Below are 15,859 nucleotides of genomic sequence, written 5' to 3'. Positions count from 1 at the left end.
ATCCATCGGGGTTTAATAAAACTAAAAGACGAGCATCCATCAGCAGGGGAGGTTGGCAACAAGGTCCTGAGCCCGTTGACCTGTTCTCCCGCCCACTGCACCCATGGGGGAGGCTTCCGTGGCTCACACTCAACCCTGTGATGCCTTCCAGGAGACTCAGCCCAGCTGTCAGCCCCTGACCTTGTGGGTGCCAGACAGGGCCGCCTGGCTGAGCTGGATGCGGCTAGCCAGGTACCAGGCTAGCATATACCAATACAGTGCACAGGTTGATAAAATATTGAAATACTTCCAAGTGTCTTGGCAAATAGCCTCTGCCTCAAGCTTCCTCGCTATCCCGAGTGACCTGGCCTTCTAGGACCCTCTAGATCTCTCCTCAATCCAGCAACTGTCCACTGGCACAGCCAGGTGCTGCCTGGACCTGGTTTCAGTGCTCCAGCCAGCATTCTGCTCTGGCTGCTCGGTGTCCATGCCATACCGGTGGTTAAATATTTTGAATATCACCTCAGCCCAAATCCTAGCCCAAGGCCCGTGGTTGGGCCTCTGAGGGGGACTGACGCCTGGCTAGACCTCCTGCAACCCCAGTACCAGCGCCTGGGCCCCATGGGCTGGTTGCTGCTTGCCCACGTGTGGAATTGTGCTCTGTGAGCTCAGGAATCCACCTTCCTGCTCTCTATGGTTTTCAGGTGCTGTGGCTGCAGCCGACTTCTCTGGACCAGGATGTGGGCATCTTGGGCTCCTGGCTTGTGGCTGCTCAGTCTCTGTGTTATCTGCAGCCATGAGGCAGATACAGGTGAGATGACGTGAGGATCAGAGTGTCATAGGCCTGCCACTGGCTCTCTGAGGTGTGGGGTCCTGTGCACGTATGTGACCACGGGCCTGGGTCACGTGGGCATTTATAGGAGAGTCCAGAGGCTGGGCTCAGGGTGGCCTGAGGTGTTTGCACACACGAGCCAATGTGAGGTGAGCTAGAGAGGATGTGTGTTTCTGTCTACATATTTGTGTGTCTCTGGGCCTCTCTGTGTTTACATCTCAGAGTTGCTGTGTGCATCTGTACATACTCCTGTGTCTCTGTGTGTGAGAAGAACCACCCACCCTAATACATAAACCCAACCTGTGCCCCAAGTGCTGGTGGGGCCAGCGTGGTGGGCAGGAGCCGGCAGCAAGCTCTCCCTGCAGAGGCAAGCTGCATCCCCAAACAGGCCAGGCCTCTCCAGTCCTTGCCCTGGTGGAGAATCCATCTTTCAGCCCACGTGCTCCTCCTCCTCCACAGCGATCTTGGATAAAGGGCCCGCCTCAAGGCTCAGACGCTGGATGGGACAAAGCGTGTAGCTTTCCAGGGCCCAAAGCCAGAGGAAGTTGACCAGGCAACTTGCCCTGCCCTGCTAGGTGCCCTCTGGCTGTGTGGCTGAGCAGAAATAGAACTCCTAGAACCCCAAATCCAGCCAAAAGAGGCAGAAAAACCAAGATGCAGATGTGAATGGGGTACATGTGACTGTCTGTGGGGTGTGTGTGTACATATGTGTTTTTGCATGTTTGCATATATGCCTTACTCTCCTCCCTCACCGGGTCCCCTGGGGATTGGGGTAGATAATTTCAACATCTGTAAGGAATTTGGGCTTGTTGCCAAGGGGTGAGTCACCCATTGCTGCTACCGATGCTAAAGACAGTGATAGTTTTTCTGGACATACCTGGGGGAGGAAGATTCCAGGGGGGTCACTGGCCCTAGGAATCCAGGATTCCTTCTTCCCGCCAGGCATCCAGGGAGTCCAATGCCCAGCTTCTAGGAGCTGTATCCACCGGCTTGTCCCAGCTACCCCAGCTGCATTGATGAAAAGGTTTTTTTGTTTTTTGTTTTTGATTCTAGCCTCCATCTCTCCCGTTGTAGCACTCTCTCATTACTTCTGCTCAATCAGCCCTAGAGAAGAGGCAGGCCCATGGCTGCCTACCTGTCCCTTAAGGGTTTTGGAGACCTGACTAAGCTATCGCCTTCTGCATGAGCCTTTACCCCCTTAATATACCCTGTCTGGAGCCCCAAGGTTCTGGTGGGTCCCTTGAGCTTGTGGTCCACTCAGACCCTCAGTCTTTTCTCACAGTTTCATAAGGTAGTTATCCAGGTGAAAAGTCAATCTGTTGACTCAGACTTGTGTCTGGCCTGCTTGTCTGTTTTGGCTGTGGGAAGTGGAACCCCACCCATTGCTGAGAACATGTGTACCAGCAGCACATGGCATCCCTGGTGGCACAGGCATCTACAACTCACACACGTGCAGACATGCGCATGCACTGGTATATAACACAGTGTGCATGGACCTGACATTTCCTTGCCCCTGAAGTGCTCCTCTGTCTCCCACTTGGGTGTATGTTGTGGAGGGAGCACATGTATATACACAGCTCCCCACCTCATGTGAGCTGTAGGGCTGCCCAGAGTTTCTTTCATTCTCTTGCTGGCCTGGCCCCTGACTTGGGGGTCCTAGGGAGATTTGGGTTCTAGGAGTTCTGATCTTGCTCTGCTATGAACTTACTTCGTAGCCTTGGGCCAGGCCTCAGTCTTCCCATCTGTGCATTGGCTCCCAGGGCAGCCAGGGTCAGAAGGCAAAAGGTGAAAGCAGCCCCAAGGCAGAGCCTGGGTAAAGGTGCAGTGTGGGGAACATGAACTTGCTCCATCCCAGGTTCCCCAGGAGCCCGGCTGTGCAGTCACCTCAGCCTGAGCCCACCAGATGCCCCACTGCCAATTCTTTTCCAGGGGAGCGGTGCCCACCTTCACAGCAAGAAGGACTCAAGTTGGAACACAGAAGCGACTTATCGACCAACGTGACTGGTGAGTGCTCATCTCATCCTGTCGTCCCCCCTCCACCATCTTCCTGGAGTGGCCGGTACCCCACTCACCTGCCCAGCTGAGCTTGTCACCTGGTGTCTCCCCTAAAGGCTTCAATCTCATCCGCCGACTCAACCTCATGAAGGCATCTGCCATCAAGAAGATCCGAAACCCCAAGGGACCTCTCATCCTGCGACTGGGAGCGGTCTCAGTCACCCAGCCCATGCGGTAAAGGCCCCAGTGTGACCACTGGGAATCAGTACTGACCTCAGCCACACTCCCAGCAACTCTGCATGTGGGGCCTAAGCTCAGGGGCACCCGTGGGTCATTGTATCCTGCTTCCTGTCAGGAGTCAGCCTGGTCTCCACTCCTGGGCCTTGCAGGGCGTGCAGAGAGAAGGGGACGGGCAGGCCCACCCTGTGTCCTTTCCCCATCTCTGGCTAGCCGTGGGTGAGGACAAGTCTGCATCCTGTGGACACCATGAGGACTCCAGGATGGAGGCGGGAACCTTCAAGAATTGTGTGTGTGTGTGTGTGTGTGTGTGTGTGTGTGTGTGCCCACACATGTGAAGTCCAAACTCCCACAGTCCCTGGGTGGTCTGGCCCCTGTTTACCTCTCCAGCCTCATCTTCCAAAATGTTCCCTTTCTTTCTTGCTGTTCCAGTCGTGCTGAAACTGTTCATCTTTTTTCAGTATTTCTTCCCCTCCCCCAGGCCCAGTTATTCTCCCCGAGGCATCCTGGATTCCTTGGAAGTGCTTACCACAATCCTAATGGAATAATGCAACAGTCATTCTGAGGATCCTTTGTTTATGGCCTTACCTCCCGCATCACCCCGTCAGACTTGAAGGCTCCCTGAGGACAGGCCTCTTCTCTGTGTTTTCACCCCTGTTACCCCCAGCAGCCAGATCCACCACTGGCACATAGTAGGCCCTCAATAAACATCTGTAGAATGAATGGATGTGTATATGTATGTGTGTGGCAGTTTGGAGGTGTGTGCCTGTGCGTGTCTCGTGTAGGTTCAACAGTCCTGAGGGCCCAGGGTGGGCAGCAGGTGGTCTCTTACCTGAGCCTCAAGGCACCCTCCCTGCTCTACCCCCAGACGTGTATTCCCTCGGGGCCTCCCCAGTGAGTTTGCCCTGGTGCTGACACTACTGCTGAAGAAACACACCCACCAGAATACGTGGTATTTATTTCAAGTGACCGATGGAAGTGGGTACCCGCAGGTGAGCCCGACCCCCCGCTCCACCCCCATTGCTCTTGGCCATTGAGCAGTACCAGTCCATCCCAGCTTCTGTCCCAGCTTGTGATTTCTGGGGCCTCCCTGCTCCATCCCAGTGCCCACCCTCAAGGCCACCCCCACCCCACCTATCCCATTCTCTTAGGAGGTATTGCTCTGTGACCCCAGCCAGCTTTCATCCCTTTCTGGGCCTCAGTTTCCCCTCTTGTGAAATGAGCTTGAGAGCCCTTACCTTTGTCATGCTGTGGCTTGGGAGGCTCTGATTCTCTGTCCTTGCCTTTCCCAATTCCACACAGATTTCCCTGGAAGTCAACAGCCAAGAGCGGAGCCTGGAGTTCCGGGCCCGGGGCCAAGATGGCGACTTTGTGTCCTGCATCTTCTCAGTGCCCCAGCTCTTTGACCTGCGTTGGCACAAGCTGGTGCTGAGCGTGGCTGAACGCGTAGCCTCTGTGCATGTGGACTGCACATCAGTCTCCTCCCGGCCTCTGGGGCCCTGGCGACCCATGCGGCCTGTGGGCCATGTTTTTCTGGGCTTGGATGCTGAGCAGGGCAAACCTGTCTCGGTGAGTGCTAGGTCAGGCTTGGACTCTGCTCCTACTTTCTGGGAGCCTGAGTGAGCTCCCGGGAACCTATATCTGACCAGGGCTTTCCCTTGCTCAGAATCCTCTCATGGTTCCCCATTGACCTCCAGATGCAGCCTGAACATATTAACCTGGCATTCAAGGTCTTTCATGATCTGGTCCTTATAAATGACTGCAGCAGCATCTTCTGTTCCATCTTTCCATGCAGCTTTTGCTCTGGTTGATTCCATCCCAGACATCCATCTCACCTAATACTTTCACACCACCAGCCTTTGCCTATGCTGTCACCTCTGCCTGGGATGCTTTTCCCTGCATACCTACCTGCTGAATATCGACGGGTCCTCAAGGCCCAGCGTGAATGAAATCTCCTCTTCCCCTCTTCCTCTGGGCCACAGTAAACACTTCTGCCCCCTCTCCCTCGTTCTTTCATGTACAGTTTTGTTTTGCTTTTTGTGACAGCTGTATTCTTGATGGTCTCCTAGGCCAGACTGGAAACCTTCTGAGGGCAAACTCTGGGATGGAGCCATCTCTGTGCCTCATTAGGGGCCAGGACTCAGAGCTATTTGCTAAAATGAAGTGACACTTGTGTGTCCCCTGCAGTTTGACCTTCAGCAGGCACACATCTACTGTGACCCGGATCTTGTGCTGGAGGAGGGCTGCTGTGAGATTTTACCGGGAGGGGTGAGTGGCCTGGCCCCAGCACAGCTGGGAGGGGTTGGGGCACTGCCCAGGGACACAGTGTGCTGGAGACGGAGGACCAGGAAGGGGATGCCTAGAGATCTTAGGATGATGAGTGGGTGAAGTGGGGGGGCGGTGTCTGCCTTCTGTACTGACCCCAGCCTTTCCCCCACACTGGGCAGTGTCCCCCAGAGACCTCCAAGGCCCGCCGGGACACCCAGAGCAATGAGCTCATCGAGATCAATCCACAGACTGAGGGCAAGGTCTACACCCGCTGCTTCTGCCTGGAGGAGCCGCAAAACAGCCAGGTGGGTAGGCAGGGCAGGCAGACATGGGCATAGGCAGGCACGAGTGGGCCTGCCCCTCCCCTGACCTGACTGGGGCCTGCCCCCAGGGTCAGTTGACCATGTGCCCCGGGGCAGGGAGGGCACTGGAAGCCCTGCATCTTTGCTTCCCACCCCTATTGGATTCTGGTAGGCAGAGAGACAGCCCACTGTATGACCCTGTGCCCGCCTGCCTGCTGGCATTGACAGTTGTGCCCATCTAGCTCTGGTACTACCCAGACCCTCACTGGTACCGTCCCAGACCCTGGTGAGGGAAGGACCAGGCTGGCACCCAAAGGCAGTTTCTCCAGGACAGGGATATCTGGGGTCAGAGGCCAGGTGCTACACTGCTTGCCTTGGGGCTCACTCATTCTCCTGGTCTCAGCCCGGGCAAGTGCCAAGCTGGTTCCATGCCCAGCACCATGGCCAGCTGCCCTGCCCGCTTTAGGTTCTTTAGGGATGGCAGGGAAGCCCAGTTCCTCCCATAGCCCCACACCGTGGCAGGGCAGCCTCCCTGCCCACCAGGCATCTTGCCCAGCCTTTGGCTGCAGGAACACAGGATCCCATTGATTCATGGTCTTGTTTTCTCCGACATCACGTGGGTGGGGTGAAAAGGAAGGGGGGGCCTGTTGGGGTGCCAGGGGCCTGAGCAGGCTCTTGATGACCTGGGAGCTGCCAGATGTCAGACTGAGGCATCCCAGGGGTCCATGCCTAGTGTGGGCCCCAGAACTGCCCCCTCCTCAAGATTTCCCCCTTATTCTGTCTGCTCAGGTGGATGCCCAGCTGACGGGAAGAATCAGCCAGAAGGCAGAAAGGGGAACAAAGGTAGAGACAGTGCGTGCGCGGAGGAGCCCACAGTGTCCTGAGTCTGCCCTCCCTGTCCTCCGTAAACCCCTTGAGTAAGAGACTCTCCGCCCATGCTCTTCCCACCTGCCCCCACTCTCCTGGACAGAGCTTAGGATTTGTAGGTGCCAGCTCTGAGAAAGAAGGATGAACGGGAGCGAGACAGACAGTACCTGGCGCTATCTAGGGCACCCGCTCCTGGTGGTTCTTGGGTAGGGGTGTTGGAAGCAGTGCTTTGTCCCCTCCATTCCCCACCCATTCTCATGCCCTCCCTCTTCCCAGGGCCACCAGGAGACAGCAGTGGATGAGGTAAGCCTCCCATCTAGACTGGCAAAAAGAGCTTGGTTGGAAAGGTGCCAGCATGAGCCCTTCGGACAAGGCTTTGGCGCCCTGGATCCTGGGCATGGGGGTGTGGGATGACCACACAGCTCCCAGCATTCCTTGGGGACCTGATGCTGGACCCTGTCTGCATGCTGCTTCTCGTTAGGAGCGGGGTGTTCAGCCCTGGACACTCCTGCTGAGTTGGCAGCAAATGGCCACGGGTATCTTGGAGAGAGCCCAGGCCTTGGCCATGGGACCCTGGATTCTGGGCCTCACTCTGCTCCAGCATGCTGTGTGACCCAGGGCCCACTGCTATTCCTCTCTGGGCTTCAGTCTCCTCATCTGAGAAATGGCTTGGCTCTGGGTCGGTGGCAGTTGAGGGGCGAGGCCTATTTGGTAGGATTTCCATCTTTACGTTCCTCAGCTCCACCCAGACACCTGTGATGTTCTTGGTGTATGTATGGGGGCCAGTGGGGTGGAGAGGGCTGGTCCTGGGCTCTCAGACCTGACCTCCAGGCCCATTCTTCCCTTTCAGTGCCCACCCTGTGTCCATGGTGCCCGGGAGAGCAACGTGAGTGAAGAGAGAATGTGCTGGGTGGGGTGGACGGGGCCTGGGAGTGGGCGTTGCCTAGAGGTTGGCTTGGCGGCTTCCTGGTTCAGGACAAGGGGGTCTTTGTGCACTTTCACACTCTCTGCCTGCCCACCCCCCAGAGCTGGGTTTGTCCCACACTCGCAGTCCCACCAAGCCAGGGCCCCAGGGAAGGAAGTCTCATGCAATGTATTGGGCTCCCGGGTGGAATGGGGACGGGGTGGCTGCTGGCAGAATCAGAGCCTTGGTTGCTGATCCCAGCTTGGCTCGCCCCACAAGGACTCAGGCCTGCTCTGCTTGGAAGGCTTCCCACGTCATCTTAGAGGCAGAGAAGGAGAAGGGCTGGCTCAGGGTGATACAGCCCAGCATGGCCCCCCAAACCACGTGTTGGCTCAGGGCCTCCCCTCCTATCCCTCTCTAGCTGGTCCTGGCCCATCCTCCCTCTGGGGTCCAGAAGGACAAGGGAAAGGGGCTCAGTGCGAGCCCAGCTGGTACCCAACTGTGTCTCTTCCGTGGGCAGTATGAGTCACCACTTTCCCACAGCCTGACATTCTGAGTTGACATTCTGCATTGATCCACGAAGGGCACAACCCCCGCTCCCCTCGGCTCTAAGCCCCTGGCCTTGGGGGACATCAGGAAGTATCCCCTCTGCTGCCCTCCCCTGTTTCTGTCCAGTCCTCCACCAAATCCAGTAAGGCTGATGGTCCCCACTTATGCAGGGGTTACCATGGCAACCGAGCAGCCATGTTATCCTAGCAACTGTGGGGTGGAGCTAGCCAAAGCCAGGCAGGTTAGAGAAGGTAGGTCAAACCCCTCCGTAAGTTTGACAGCTTTGGGAAATAAAATCAGCATGCTGGTTGGCCTGGGAGACAGAGCAGGGGCTAGGGTTTGGGCTGTTGGTTCAGCCACCCCTGTGTGACCCTGGCTAAGTTGCTTGCCCTCTCTGGGCCTCTGTTTTCCTCTCCCTCCCTGAGATGATTGCATCCTCTCTCCTCTGTCCCCTCAGGTCACAATTGGTCCCTCTGGCCCCCAGGTGAGTCCCAGATGGAGAACAGGACACCCCTGACCTCTTCAGTGGTGCTAGTCCATCTCACGGCATGTGGCCCCTGGCTGTGTGTATATATCAGGGCTACCCAAGCCTGCATATATGTGGGGTGATTAGATGTGTGTGTGTGTGTGTGTGTGTGTGTGTGTGTGTGTGTTGGAGAGAGTAGGGGGTTGTGTGTATGTGAGGATGTTAAGAACTGCCCTTTTTTGAGGGCCTACTGTGCACCAGGCACTGGGCCACCCACTGGCACCATGACCTTCCTGAACCCCCTCAGGCATCTTGCCGCGTGGGTACTATCATTTTATTTCAGGGAAAACCGAGGCCCAGCTGTGCCCACGTGGGTGACTGGTGTGATTTTGTGTGTGTGTGACTACGTGCATTTCTGGACACGTTTGTACATGTGCAGGGGGGTGAACCCATATACCTGTGGGCCTGACAGGATCACAGAGCTTGTGGGTGATGTGCAAATGTGAGATTGCACACTTCTGTGTGCCTGTGAGTATATAATGTCATTCTTGGAGCCACCTCCACGTGCGTGCTAAGTGGTGCACACTTTACCTACAGTGTCACATTTCTTCCTCACCTCAGCCCCTTGAGGTAGGTACTGACATGAATCCCATTTTACTGATGAAGAAACTGAGGTTCAGACAGTTCACATAACTTGCCCTGAGACACATGCTTGTAAGCGGTGGAGGTAGGATTTGAACTCGGGCAGCCTGACACTCATCATCATGGGTGTCTGCCACTGCACATGTGTGTGTCCACGCACATGTGTCCCTGTGCCCCTGGGTGTGCTGTGTGTGAGCTAGCATGCTTGGGTTAGAGTGTGGGAGAAGAGGTACCTTCTGCCTGAAACTACGGATTTGCCAAATATGGTCTTTTGGGGTGGGAGGCACAGGCGGATGAATGCACGTGGAATCCATATGCTGTGTGAGTGGGGGCGAGAGGGTTGGGGCAGGGCTGTGCTCACTTATACACCCGTGTGTGGTGGATGCGTGGAGAAGACCAGGATGGGGAGAGCTTCTTCAAGGCTCTCATGTGCTCCTCTGGTCCCAGCCCTTGTTTTGGTCTCATCCACAGAGAGGGAATGGTGAGCTGGGCCTGCCTGGTCCATCAGGACCCAAGGGAGAGAAGGGAGCCCGGGTAAGTGCCCCGGCCATGCCCACGGCAGGACGTTCCCACCTGTACCCTGGGGTTGGGCCGGAATGTGAGCCATCATCCTGTCATCTCAGATGGAAAACTGCAGCCTGGTCCAAACAGGGGATGAGGGCCAGGGTCTCTCTAGGGGTTAGTGTGTGGAAACCTGTATCTTCTAGGGGCACCTGCGACTATGGGATTCTTGGGCCCATCCTCCTCAAAACAGGTCTAGGATGGCTCCCCTAGGAGGCTGATCCCTTGCTCCCTACCTCTAGGGCAATGACTGTGTTCGAATCTCCCCGGACGCCCCGCTTCAGGTAAGGCCTGGAGGAGAGGCCTGCTTTAGGGCCAATATGGGGTCAGCCCCTGAGGAAGGGGCTGTGCCCTCAGAGCCCATGGGGGTGACCCTGGGCCCCTCTCAACACCTTATCTCCCTGTTCAGTGTACAGAAGGCCCAAAGGGAGAGAAGGGGGAGTCGGGAGCCTTGGTGAGTGTGGGACCAGAGACAGGGCAGGGCAGCGGGGTCCTGGCCAGCCTCCCCTTCCTCTCCTCACCTCTCTTTTGTGTCCCCTCCTTATCTCAGGGACCCTCAGGACTCCCCGGCTCCACAGGCCAGAAGGTAATGGGCCAGGATGTTGAGGGGTGGGTGCCAGGGAGGTCTGCGAACCCTACAGACAGGAGGAGGGAGGTGTCCAAAGTCATCCTAGGGGATGGTGTCACTGGGCCCAGAGTTGGTAGTACTCCCGAAGCCTCCCAGTCCTCCTGCCTTGTCCAGATTCCTGCCAGACCTGGAGAGAAAAGCCACAGACTCCCTGAGCGAGTGGCCTGGCTGGTGGCAGTTCTTCCTGTTGTCTCCCCTCCTGTGAAGCCATTTAATCTCTAGGAAGGCTGAGACCACGGATCTAGAAAGCAGTTTTCCCTCCCCAGATGGAGCTGTCCTGGCTCTTCCAGCCCCTTCTCTCAGCCCCAGTCACTTTGCCTCTTCCTTCCTCAGGGCCAGAAAGGCGAGAAGGGAGACGGAGGCATCAAGGGCTCGTCAGGAAAGCCAGGCCGAGATGTACGGTTCTTGGGACCCTTCCTCAGCATGATCCCCACACCCCTCAGCACGTGATCCTGAAATGCTGGAGCATAAGCTTCCTAATCTAACCCACTATTCTGCTCAGACAGAACAGAGACCCAGGGAGGGGAGAACTGTGCCCCAGGAGGGGGCAGAAAAGGGCCTGACCCTGGGCATCCTGACTCCCAGCCTAGGAGCCCCTGACCTCCAATGTCCTGACGTTGACATCTAGTGACCTCGGGGCACTGGGTGAAGTCAGGCTTTGGGACAGGACAGGGCAGGGAGGGTGGGCAGCTGGGTATTTACACGTCCCAGTGGGGCTGCTGTCCCCGGGAGGTGCCAGGCCTCAGCCATTCTTAGACCCTCTCCCTGCCCACAGGGCCGGCCAGGAGAGATCTGTGTAATGGGGCCCAAAGGGCAGAAGGTGAGTTGTGGGCGTCTGAGGGGTGAAGAGTGGGTGATGGGGCTGAGGCGGTGGCTCTCTCATACCCACCTTATGTCTGTGCCAGGGAGACCCTGGCTTTGTTGGGCCTGAGGGGCTGGCGGGAGAGCCTGGACCCCCTGGCCTCCCTGGGCCCACTGGGGTAGGACTTCCTGGGACCCCGGTGAGTACCCCTTGCCCCTCCTGCCCTCCTTTCCTCAGAGACCCTTCTCCCTCCTGGCCAGGGGTGGGGAGGTAAGGCTTGGTCCCAGGGGGGCCTGGTTGGGGGAAGGGCCCTGGGAAGCCCCTGCCTGACCCTGTTTCTGCCTTCAGGGGGACCCAGGTGGCCCTCCAGGCCCCAAGGGAGACAAGGTAAGCACAAGCAGAAGCAGGGACACATGCGGCAGGCCCCCTGCTTAGCGGGAGGAGAGAGGAGAGTGGGGCCGGGGTGGCCGGGGCAGCAGGGCCAGCAGCGGGGAGGAGGGAGGTGGCCGGCATGTTGGGGAAGGGGCTAGGGGGCTGGGCCCCGCAGTGGGCAGTGTCCCCATCCCAGTGCTTGCCGACTTCGGAGCCTCGGCGTGGGTTGCAGGCACAGGGACGGGGAGGCCTAAGTCTGGTAATGACCGGAGTGGCCTAATTGGAGGGCCCAAGCTCATTTTAGGGCCTTACGCCTTGACAAGCAGAAAACCCTGGAAATGTCTTTCTGCTGTGGTTCCTCTGGGATCACCCGTGTCACCTCCAAACGTGCTGCACCGGGGAAGGGGCACATAGAGGCCTCATGTTCTCCCTTCCTTTGCAACCAGAAGGACTCAGGTTAGACATGGAGAAGGACAGGCAACAGGAAGGGAGTGTTTGTTGACAAAACCGACCGAGAGGAGATGGGAGATTTGGCGAGATTGTCCTGCCGTCCAGAGAGGGAACTGGATGGCAAAGGGGTGCATGGGCTGAGGTCACAGCCAGAAGCCTCCCCCTTAACCCTTCTTCTGACCACAGGGCAGCTCCGGAGTGCCGGGAAAGGAAGGTCCTGGTGGGAAACCTGTGAGTGACCCCAATCTGGTGGGGGAGGGGAGCCACTGCCCACCACACCCAGGCCTCATCTACCAAGGCCTCCAGAGAGAGAGGGGCTAGGTCCTCGGTCCCTCTCTGCTGTGGCACTAACGCTCACTGCTTCTCCAACAGGGGAAGCCAGGGGTTCCAGGGCTGAGGGGAGAGAAGGTGAGTCCCAGGCTTGGTTACCCCACGTTGGGATGGGGGGCAAGCCTTTCTCTGAAGGTGACACTGAGCATCAAGGGCGCTGGGCCTGGGACCCTCCTCGGGGGACCCCCACCCCTTCTTTGGTCCCATGGTGTGAGTGTGATTACTAAAGGGCCTGGCTTTGGAGTTACACAGACAGGTTCAAATCCCACCTCGACCACGCACATGAACACAGCAAGTCAATGAGCTTTTCCCTTTGCCCAAGTTGCCACACCTCTAAATGGGACACAGTGATTTTTTATGCCTTGTTTGAGGATGTAGTTTTGTTTTTTTGTTTTTTTGTTTTTTGAGGATGTAGTTGAACGGAAAGCCCCCTCAGTGTTCCTGCTGTCCACTTTGCCCTGGCCCACCCCATGCCTAGAGCTCCTTGCCTTCCCCAGGGTCTTAGCCCCAACTTGTCCACTCATGCTCTCTCCCTTCTGCTAGGGTGACCCCTGCGAAGTGTGTCCAACGCTGCCTGAAGGGTTCCAGAACTTTGTGGGGCTCCCTGGAAAGCCAGGGCCCAAGGGAGAACCGGGTGATCCTGCACCAGCCAGGGTGAGTGCCCAGGGTGGCCCTTGTGGGACTCCACCAAAAAACCAGGGGGCATAATCATGGAGAGGAGTTGGGCAGAGGGGCTGGAAACTTCTCATGGCCATAGAGACACCGTGGGCAGAGAGTCTAGGCTCTTAGCTCCATGGGGGTGGGGGCTGAACCATAGAGTTTAGGGCTAGGCTAGAAGGCCACCCCAGGTCTCCATGGTAACCAACCAGGGTTCTCCCAGCCAAGGCTTAAGATGCCTTTTGGGCAAGCTGGGGTGGAGCCAACCCTTATAGTGAGTGAGATTGTGCCCTCCTCCTGGGATTGGGTATTGGTTGGAGATGGAGGAAAGGAGCGGGCAGGGCTGGGTTATGGTCCTGGGCTGGACTCTGTACCCCACTCCCTCACAGACCCTTTTTTTCAGGAGGGCCTGGGAGCTGTTGGACAAAAGGGTGATCGGGTATGTACCGGCACTTCTGGCGGGGTAGCTTAGCCTGGCCTCATTTCTTCCATCTGTCGCATGGGTTGATGAGCCCCAGCTCTGGGGTGCTGACCTTGAATCCCCTGGGACCCCTGGGTGTTTGAAGGGTTTGTGGTGTGTGACATTGCTGTCCTCATATATGGCTAGGAAATTTGGGGTGCCCCAACATACCCAGTCTCTCAGCCCATAAACCTTTTCTCCCTGCAGGGTGACCCTGGCATCCAAGGCCTCAAAGGAGAAAAGGTGAGGGACGCTGTTCTCTGGCTGACCCCTTCTGACTACTGGGAGCCTTTCTGATCCCTTCTCTTCCTTCCCCAGGGGGAGTCCTGCTTGTCCTGCAGCTCAGCCATAGCAGCCCAACATCTTGGGCCCTCTATAGGGCCCAAAGGAGATGTGGGCCCTCCTGGCCTCGGTTTGCCTGGCCTTCCGGTGAGTGACTGCTGCCTCCTAGCCAGGCCAGCCCATCTTTGCCACACTGGTGGCCTCCCTGGCTCCTTAGGCTCTGGGTCTCAAGGCAGAGACCAGGAGGGAGGCCCTGAGGCAGGTTCTCCAGACCTGTAGCCCGGTGTCTCCCTCCACCCTTGCACTGCCCTGGTACTCCCTCTTAGAACCTCTGAGTGCCCATCTGTATAACAGAGGTAGTTGTCCAGCTACCTGCAGGGTTGTGGGATTTGTAATTCTGAGCTGGCCTTTCTCCTTCTGGGTGGACACTGGGACCCATGGAGTCTTGGAGGGATGGGAGTGGGGAGATGCAGTGACTGTGACTTGATTGTTTTTCAGGGGAAAGTTGGGGCTCCAGGGCCAACAGGGCTGAAAGGAGAGAAGGTGAGACCTGGTTAGATGTCAGGAACACCGGGGTCTTCTTGGCCAGGAGGCAGGGGAGGGGGCCCCTGGACGGGGAATAGGGACAACATAGACAAGAGATCAAACTGTAAATCCACAGAGAAAGAAATTCATCAGTGTTTTGGAGACTGGAGTCAAAGAATTGATTTCTGAGAGCCCGCATGTTCTCCAAGAAAGTTCCTTAGTGTTGTATTTTTAATTTACTGATAATCCAAGACAATTAAGTACATTCAAGGCTACCTTATAATAAAATAATAATAACCCTTCTTTACCACTTACTTTGTGCCGAGCAGCATTCCAAGGGCTTATAGGTGTATTGACTTGTTTCCTCCTCCCAAAACCTCATGGGTTAGGTACTCCATTATTCCCATTTTATGGATGAGGAAACGGAAATCCAGAAAGGCCAAGTAAATTGCTCAAAGTCACATGGGTGTTTGGGTGCAGACCTGGGATTTGAGCCCAGGGAATGTGGCTCCAGAGTTGGTCATCTTCCCTACTCAGCTGGGTTACTCAATTTCAATGCCATGTGAACATTTGTATTTGTGGTTGCATTGGAGACAAATGACAGCATGGAACTAATAATGCAATGTCACTCAAATGAGGGGTCCTGTGGGTATACGAGTGTTCAAGTGTGAGAAACACTGGAATATACATTCAGACTCCGCTCTACCAAGCAAACCGCGCCTGTCATTTCTCAAATGCAGCTTTGTGCCCCCGCCCCACACTTGTTTCCTCTTATGGTCCCCCCATCTCTGTAAATGGCATATACCCAGTTCCTCAAACCTCCTCAAACCCCAAACGGTGCAGCATCCTTGATTCCTCCCATCTCCACATCATCTCCATTTGACAGTTCTGCCACAGCACCTCTCTCAACTCCACCTGCTTTGCTCACCTCCACGACCACCACTTCGTCTGGGTCCCATCATCTCTCACTGGGATGATGGCGGCAGCCCCTTAGCTGGGCTGCCTGTGGCCACTGCAGCTCTTAAACTTTTTCATCCAGTAGCTAATGGGGCTTTGTTAAAAAAGAAAAGAAAAGAACAAAACAAAACAAATAAAAACCTCAGGTTACATTATTTCCTTGCTTAAAATCCTTCTATGACTCGACTTTGTACTGAAGGCCTTCTATGCCTAACAAGACCCTGGACACCTGGCCCTGCCTGCCTTGAAGGTTCATCTGGTTTTCCTCTCCCCACTTCCTGTGCCTTAGATGTGCTGCCCTCCTTACTTTCTGGAATATGTCAAGAATGTTCCCACCTCTTAGATTTTGTACTTATGACTCCCACTGTCTAGAAGGTTTTTCCTCTCTACCTCCCCCTATTCTTTCATTGGCTGGCCTTTGTCTCGTCTTTCTGATAATAATTGTGGCTAACATTCCTCTGACCATCCTGCCTAAAACGGCCTCCCCCGCCTACTTTGTTTCATCACCCTGTTTATTTCCTTCACAGCACTCATCGCTATTCAGTTAAAATTACTTAAAAGTTCTTGGTGTCCCTACAAGGGTGTAAGCTCCACAAGTGTGTTTGTCTGTGCTGTTCACTGCTACCTACCGGCACCTCGCTGAGTGCACATTGTGTACAGGCATCCAGCGAGTGACTGTTGGATAAATGAACTCGTGATCTTTGTGTGCTGGGCCAGAGCTGAGGGTGGGGCTGGGAATCTGCAGAGTGAGGCTGGGGACAGAAACAGGCTTGCCACAGACTCCCATGGGGACC

General features: G+C 56.1%; 1 protein-coding gene across 1 annotated transcript in view; it reads left to right on the top strand.

Moving 5' to 3' along the window:
• Positions 1-717: 717 nt before the first annotated feature.
• The window catches only part of COL16A1 (collagen type XVI alpha 1 chain), a gene marked incomplete at its 5' end in the record, with an annotated part of 48,848 nt that continues 33,706 nt past the window's right edge, over positions 718-15,859 (top strand). Inside the window, 25 exons of the mRNA XM_079698549.1 lie at positions 718-790; positions 2,741-2,815; positions 2,923-3,040; positions 3,912-4,035; positions 4,346-4,612; positions 5,231-5,311; positions 5,491-5,616; positions 6,403-6,456; positions 6,757-6,783; positions 7,331-7,366; positions 8,391-8,417; positions 9,513-9,575; positions 9,845-9,886; positions 10,012-10,056; positions 10,153-10,188; positions 10,564-10,626; positions 11,006-11,050; positions 11,136-11,231; positions 11,381-11,419; positions 12,041-12,085; positions 12,227-12,262; positions 12,728-12,838; positions 13,509-13,544; positions 13,620-13,730; positions 14,082-14,126. Coding sequence (XP_079554675.1) covers positions 718-790; positions 2,741-2,815; positions 2,923-3,040; positions 3,912-4,035; positions 4,346-4,612; positions 5,231-5,311; positions 5,491-5,616; positions 6,403-6,456; positions 6,757-6,783; positions 7,331-7,366; positions 8,391-8,417; positions 9,513-9,575; positions 9,845-9,886; positions 10,012-10,056; positions 10,153-10,188; positions 10,564-10,626; positions 11,006-11,050; positions 11,136-11,231; positions 11,381-11,419; positions 12,041-12,085; positions 12,227-12,262; positions 12,728-12,838; positions 13,509-13,544; positions 13,620-13,730; positions 14,082-14,126 — 1,821 coding nt within the window. The remainder of the gene's footprint in view (positions 791-2,740; positions 2,816-2,922; positions 3,041-3,911; positions 4,036-4,345; positions 4,613-5,230; positions 5,312-5,490; positions 5,617-6,402; positions 6,457-6,756; positions 6,784-7,330; positions 7,367-8,390; positions 8,418-9,512; positions 9,576-9,844; positions 9,887-10,011; positions 10,057-10,152; positions 10,189-10,563; positions 10,627-11,005; positions 11,051-11,135; positions 11,232-11,380; positions 11,420-12,040; positions 12,086-12,226; positions 12,263-12,727; positions 12,839-13,508; positions 13,545-13,619; positions 13,731-14,081; positions 14,127-15,859) is intronic.

This window comes from Hyperoodon ampullatus (genome assembly GCF_949752795.1).
Source record: "Hyperoodon ampullatus genome assembly, chromosome: 2".
In the NCBI taxonomy this organism is placed as follows: domain Eukaryota; kingdom Metazoa; phylum Chordata; class Mammalia; order Artiodactyla; family Ziphiidae; genus Hyperoodon; species Hyperoodon ampullatus.
Note: the sequence above shows the minus strand (reverse complement) of the source record. Positions and strands in the feature narration are given on the sequence as shown.